The 6333-nt window shown below is 47.4% G+C and overlaps 1 protein-coding gene across 1 annotated transcript in view; it reads right to left on the bottom strand.

Moving 5' to 3' along the window:
- CCNE2 (cyclin E2) overlaps positions 1-2678 on the bottom strand; it is a 12418-nt gene extending 9740 nt beyond the window's left edge. The window contains exons 1-5 of the mRNA XM_004370762.2: positions 2483-2678; positions 2284-2380; positions 2143-2196; positions 1056-1207; positions 39-93 (exon numbers count right to left, since the gene is read on the bottom strand). Of these exons, the coding sequence (XP_004370819.1) occupies positions 39-93; positions 1056-1207; positions 2143-2196; positions 2284-2380; positions 2483-2496 (372 nt within the window). The 5' untranslated portion in view covers positions 2497-2678. The remainder of the gene's footprint in view (positions 1-38; positions 94-1055; positions 1208-2142; positions 2197-2283; positions 2381-2482) is intronic.
- Positions 2679-6333: the final 3655 nt, after the last annotated feature.

The raw sequence follows: 6333 nt of genomic DNA, 5'->3' as shown, positions 1-6333 counted from the left end.
AAGTCAGAATGGAGAACTTCAAAATGCTTGTCATGAACATATCTGGTCTCTTTTTTCAACATATTTTGCCAAACTTCATTTGAACATCCCCAGCTAAGAGAAGGGGAGGGGGGAGTTTACATTGTGTGATCTATATAATATACAGGCTGTTTTACATAGAATAAATCCAACTTTCAGACACTGAAATTCAACTTTACATTTGAACTTGAAGGAAAAACTCTAAAGGATAATTAGGAAAAAATTCCCACCTTAATTTTTAGAAGCCATTTCTTTAGCACTGAAAAAGCAGAAGCCTGAGGTACTACAGAAAGAAATTTGGACTCAAGTAACCTAAAAATGGATGGATTTCAAAAGAGTGCTTTCTAGTCCCCACTTATTTAAATTTATAAGGTTTCTGTTTAAGGTAAGTTTGCTAAAGAGCAACACTAAAAAACCAAATACTTAAAAGTATATGATCACAGTAGAGACAAGTCTCAATCATCTGCAAATAGATCATCTATTGTAGGTAGTCACCTATATTCTAGTGGTTAGGTGAAGTACTGGGGTGGGCGGTGAGTTTAGGTATCTGAGTCCATTACTTTGATTATTAAAGCCAAAAATAAGTTACTACATGACATATTTTGTATAACTTATACCTCTTAGTCGTCCATACTTATGGACCAGAAAAACCAATGGAGTATAGATCTTACTAAGCTTAATAAGAAAGAAACAGGGTTAATACATAAAATGAAAATGTTATACATGTTAGACTGCTTCCATTTTAACAATTTATGTAAATTATTTGCATTACTTTAAAAAGGTGATTCAGTTCCGCTGATAAGTCTTATAGTACTCAGCAAGCAAATGAAAATAATTTTATAGAATCAATGTTTTAAATATCCATATCATTTGCCTATGGCAAAACTTGCAGGTAAAATGCCTCAATATTAGTAAAGAAAGCTATTTTTTTGTTGTTGTAAGTTTGTCTATAAAGAAAGCAAATGATAATTCAAAACAGTGCCATACAGTAGTACAGCATTTAGGCCTTAATATAAAATTACTGAAATTTTTCTTACCTTAAATCAGGCAAAGGTGAAGGATTAATAAAAAGATTTTTAAATCTGTAATTTGTAAATCTGGAGAAGTCACTTGTTACTATTTCTTTGTGGGGTGTTTCAATGATAACACAAGGACTGATCCCCCCAGATAATACAGGTGGCCAACAATTCTGTCATTAAAAAACAAAAATATTTTGTGCAATAGGAAATCAGCTTTTGCCTTGATCTTTCATAAATGAAAGCTAATATTTCTAAACAATCTGTAGTTTCCCCTAAACAACATTGTTAGCTAACATAGCTGACAATCTAGCTAATCTGATATGCATATTTTACAAATAAACCATATAGCTCCCATCAGTCTTCACAAAGTAAAAAGCAGACTGTTTTAGACAACAAAATACAATTCTAGTAATACGTGGAATTAGGCATTGGGGGAGGGGAGGAACAGCAACAAAATTGCATTTGTAGTCTAAAATCACTTTCAAGATCATAAAATTGCAATTTTTCCTCTGTATCAATATTGGTAGGGGCACCTGGTTCTATAAAAAGCTTTTTTTTTTTTCTCTAGTTAAGCTTGCTCAGATACTTTGGAATAGTTGAAAGCAAACCTTAGAGTGGAATCAATTACTTAAAGGACCCTTTCCCCCAATCAATAATGCTTTCAAAGGGAAGCACTGTCCCTAAAGTGCTTTCTGTACAATGCACATAGGAAGAATAGGTAGCAATGGGATGGGTGCCAGGCTGTCAGTAATCTCACATCCTTTATGCCCAAGAGGCAGCTACTAGGACTTTCCACTATAGTCAGGGAACAAAGAGCAGTATACCGGACAGATTAGGCGGGCCCTGGTGCACCAGGCAGCTCAAAGAGGGAGGGATTTACAAAGAGGAAACAGCTGCTTCAAGGCAAACTTACTCTGCAGCTGTAGTAGAATTCAGGCACATACAAACCACCCAAAGATAAGCACCTTTCTGCTGACCTTTAGGGGCATTAAAAGTCAAAGGGTCAGAAGAATCTTCCTATTGCAAAGCAATAACACACAGTTCTATTCTTTGTTCTATCCTGCATTTGTTTTCCTGAAAGTCATGCACCCCAGTTTGGCATTACCCTAATCTCGTACTGATGTTTCTTAGTGACCTCCTCTTTTCTTTTTTTGACATCCTGGAAAATAGAAAAGACACACTAAGGTAAACTAAGGTGCTAGCCGGGAATGAATGAATGAATCAATGAATCTCTCCTCCAACTCACCTGGGTTGTTTTTCTCTTCTTGGCCTGGATTACCTGGGCTTCTTGAGAGGAATCTGTCTGGCCGGGTTGGGGCTGCTGCTTAGCTTGTAAACGGCTACTGTGGTGAAATTTTAAAAAGGAAGTTTAATTAATAAGTCATACGTCTCAAAGGCAGCAGCTAACTTTGAAACACGTCCGTCTCCAAGACAGATAATGTTACCTGCGTCTTGACATTCTCTTCTTTCAGGTGTATGAAACCTCTGGAAGGGTGGGAGGAAAAAACCAGACTCAAGTACACTGTCATTCATATTCGAGTGCCAATTAAATGCTGATTCGGAGGTTGCAGATAAGGCCCTCAAGCGTGAGCCATTTTACCACGCTGATTTTTGGACTGTGTTAGGTATCTCATGGTAATTACTTTCGGACACATGTCTGTATTTCCTCAATTGAATGCACAGCCAGGGCGCGACTGTCTTAAAAAAAAAATTCACAAAGCACCCCCTGCACTTCGAAAGCGCAGAGATGCAGATCTCCCCCTAAACTGGTCTTTTCTGGGTGCTCCACCCTCTACACGCAGAGGGGGGCTTGGCAGCGCCCCCACCTTCCCCCTCCCATCCTGGACAAGCCGCGGAGAGAGGGGGCTGTGGAGAAGCCGGTTCCGCGCCAATTTGAAGAGCGGCGGTGGCGGGGAAGCAGGGGGCGGAGGCAACTGAGACTTGTGTCACGTCCTCCAGTCTCTTTTCCCTCCTTTCCAGCCCCACCAGGCCCTGCTCGCCGCCTGGAAGGGGCACCGGGACTTCGAATCAGACAGGGGGTTAAGCAGAAGGTGGTCATAGAGGGGGAAACGGCGATGGTCGGGGAACTTCTGTCCCGGTGAAGAGGACCCAGACGCCCACCCTCTCTCCCGCGGGATAGCTCCCCAAATGGGGGTGGAACGGAGAATCTTCCGAGAACGAAAGGCTTTTCTGTGGCTTCCCACTTAGGGCAGCCCTCCCGTCCCCCGCCGCTTCCCCGGTTCCCTGCCAAGAGTCCTGACAGGGACGGAACACGGGGACCCATTCCCCCCAGCCGCCTAGTTCTCAGCCCTCCACTTTTCTTCCCTCAGGCTCCCGCCCGCGGAATGGATTGGCCCAGCGGGTCTCTTCCCTCTCACATCCCCGATCCTCACCCTAGCCCAGCACCTTCTCACCACCAGACCCGCTACCGCTCGGCTCTCAGCTGGCGCCGGCGCCAACCCAATATATAGGCCGGGCCGGGCCCGCCCCGCACGCATGCGCCTCAGACTGACACCTCGGAACAGCGCGCTCCCCTCCCCCGCCGGCCCGCGCGCCGCGCCCTGCGCTACCTTCAGTCCGCGCGAGAGCCGACAGAGGAGTCACAGGACCGCTCGCCCACGCTTTCATCCAGCATTCACCAGCGCTCCACTTCACCTGCCGGCTCAGCCTGACTGTGAGGAGTCTCTCAGAAGCCCCTCCTCCGCGGCCCGGCTACCCGCGGTTCAGTCCCCGCATCTCCCGCCAGTACTTTCCTGCTCCCACCCACTGTCAACTCCCGGTTCCCGACAGTGTCAGGCCGCGGCTCTGCCCAGGCGTACGGCCAGGTGGAGGCGACTCCGGCAGCACAGAGTCGTCAAAAAGTGGCCATCCTGTGGTGCACCCAGACTGTCCCGCCAAGGCCTCAGGGAACCCGATTCTTTCCAGAGAGACGCCGAGAACTGGAGGGCCCGCCCCCTTCGGGAGGAGCCGAGCTTTGGCTCGACGATCTGGCGAATGGGAGGCGAGTACGGCAGCACAACGTGGAGCGGCTGCAGAATGTAAACACAGCCCCTGCGCGCCGCCGGCCACGTGCGTCCCCGCGCGCTACTCCTTGTCCCTCGGGACCACCAGAGGCTGGCGTGGTCTCGCGGCGCGGCCACGCTCAGGGAAGGCATCTTGCACTCTTCTCCAGCCCCAAGGAGGTACGCTCCGCCGGCAGTGTTACCCTCTCCGCGGCTGGGTTAATACCGCATCCCGCTGCCCAGCCCTCGCCTAGCAGCTTCCCACCCTGCAGTCCGTGCGCAGGGAACACTCGCTCCTGGCCGCACCCTCGCCCCCTCTCTTCCCTACCTCTAATTACGGGCCCCCCTAGGGGTAAAACACCTCTCCCGAGCTGTGCCAGAGCTGATAATCACCTCTTCCATGACTGCTGCGCCCTTGGGGGCCCGGCGCGGCGGTGAGAGTGGCCGCCACTACTTGTAGTCGCGCCCCGCCCCGCCGCCGCAGCGCGCCCTGCGAAGCCCGCGCGAGCAGCCTGAGCGGGAGGGAGCCGCCAGCCTCTAGCAATAATGGGAGGAGGCAGGCCCAACGCATTCCTCTCCTTTCCCCCCATACTTAAATTTGGGAGATCGCACGCTGCCTCGATTAACGCCCTGCCCCAGCGCGCCCAAGAGTGGACTGGACGTCTCCAAATAGGGCACGTTAATAATACTCGGCAAACAGGTTTTCGGGAGGGAGCAGTGGGGCTAAGGACACCTACAGGAACAAAGACCCCCGGTGTGGAGGAGCTATGTGAAGGCTTCTCTGAACCCGCGGCAACTCGGCTCTGACGCGAGCCGGCCGCTGCTTGCTTCTCTGCCCTGGCCCCAAGTGAGCTGGTGGGAAAGGGCCGGGAGACTGGGCTGCCGAGTCTGGCGCCGCGTTCTCGGCCTGGCCGAGGCGGGATCTCTTCCCGAAATGCACCAGGAGGCGGCCGCCGGGCCGCCTGCAGGATCCCCGCCCAGCGCCTTTTTTTGCCATACAGCCGGTGCTGGCTGGAGAGCCTAAAAATAACGAGCACTTTCGGGCTGGCGAAGTTCATACTTCACATTTTCGATTCTTAACAGTCTTGAGACGTCGGCAAAGTAATTAATGTGTTTCTCTCCCAAATTGCACTTGAGGAAATAGCGAGAGCCTTGCCCAAGGTGACATAGAATCAGATGAGGCCCAGTACATTGTTAGTCCCAAAAAACTTTATACTATTTGTAATGCTTCTCATACTTCTCTTAGGGCGGTCACCTCAAAACACTGTTACCATATAAATCTAAGATCTAAGCATGATGGGAAAAAAGGGGAGATCTTCTAACAAGCTTGGGTTATCTGAGCATGAGCAAACGAGTGAATTTGATAATCGAAATATACTGAAAGTCAAGGATGTCAGTTGACATTTGTAGAGTTCATCTTTAAGTGTTGTATGCCCAGCACTGGGCTAACTAGTAAATCAGTTGTCAATGAGACACTGTAATTAGAAATGTACTTTGGTCGTGCCCTGGACTATTAAGTGAACAGAGTGCAATCATAGTAAAGGAGAAATTAGAAACACTTCCAAGCCTGCTTTGTGTGGAAATAAACGGAATGAAATCTGCTGTGTTACAAGTTCCTGGTCAGAGTGGGGCTGTGGAAAGAACCTGGGCTTTTCTCTCAAATGGACCCAGGTTCCAGTGCTGCTCTGCTGCAGGTTACTGGATCCTTCTGAGCATGGGCTTTCGAGAAGAGATTTAAGGAGATACTCAAGAATTGTTTTTGCAGATTAAATTTGATAATATATAGAAGGATCCTCTCTTGAATATGTACCTGTCACAGAGGAGATGCTCAGTTAATGCTAGCTCTTCTGTCTCCTGTCCACTCCCTTACGAGTTTATATCCATAGAAATGAAGTACTTTCTCAGGATCCTGAATAAAACAGAAGACTGGATTATAAAATAGATTGTTTACCAGAATTTTGTTCATTTAGTTATCCTTTGTTGGGTACCTGCTCTAGGCATCATCTTTCAATGTCGTCTTCATTTCATATTTTTACACTTTCGTTTTTAACTCCCTCTTCCCCACCATCCAAGTTTTTAAAATCTGCCTACTTTGAAATGTACAAAATTCCTTTATAATTGTAATAATTTTAGAAAATTTGGTATTTTCTAAGGTATGTTTTTTTATAAGATATACAAAGTTAAAACACCATTGTAAATAATAAATAAATGGTGAACAAACTGTTGGCTTCTGCTGTGCTTTTGCTTGCCCATAGCTTTGATCATTCCCACAATCATTATCAGAAAAAACAAAC

Source organism: Trichechus manatus, unplaced genomic scaffold, assembly GCF_000243295.1.
Source record: "Trichechus manatus latirostris isolate Lorelei unplaced genomic scaffold, TriManLat1.0 scaffold00009, whole genome shotgun sequence".
Classification (NCBI taxonomy): domain Eukaryota; kingdom Metazoa; phylum Chordata; class Mammalia; order Sirenia; family Trichechidae; genus Trichechus; species Trichechus manatus.
This window is presented reverse-complemented; position numbering and strand designations above follow the sequence as displayed.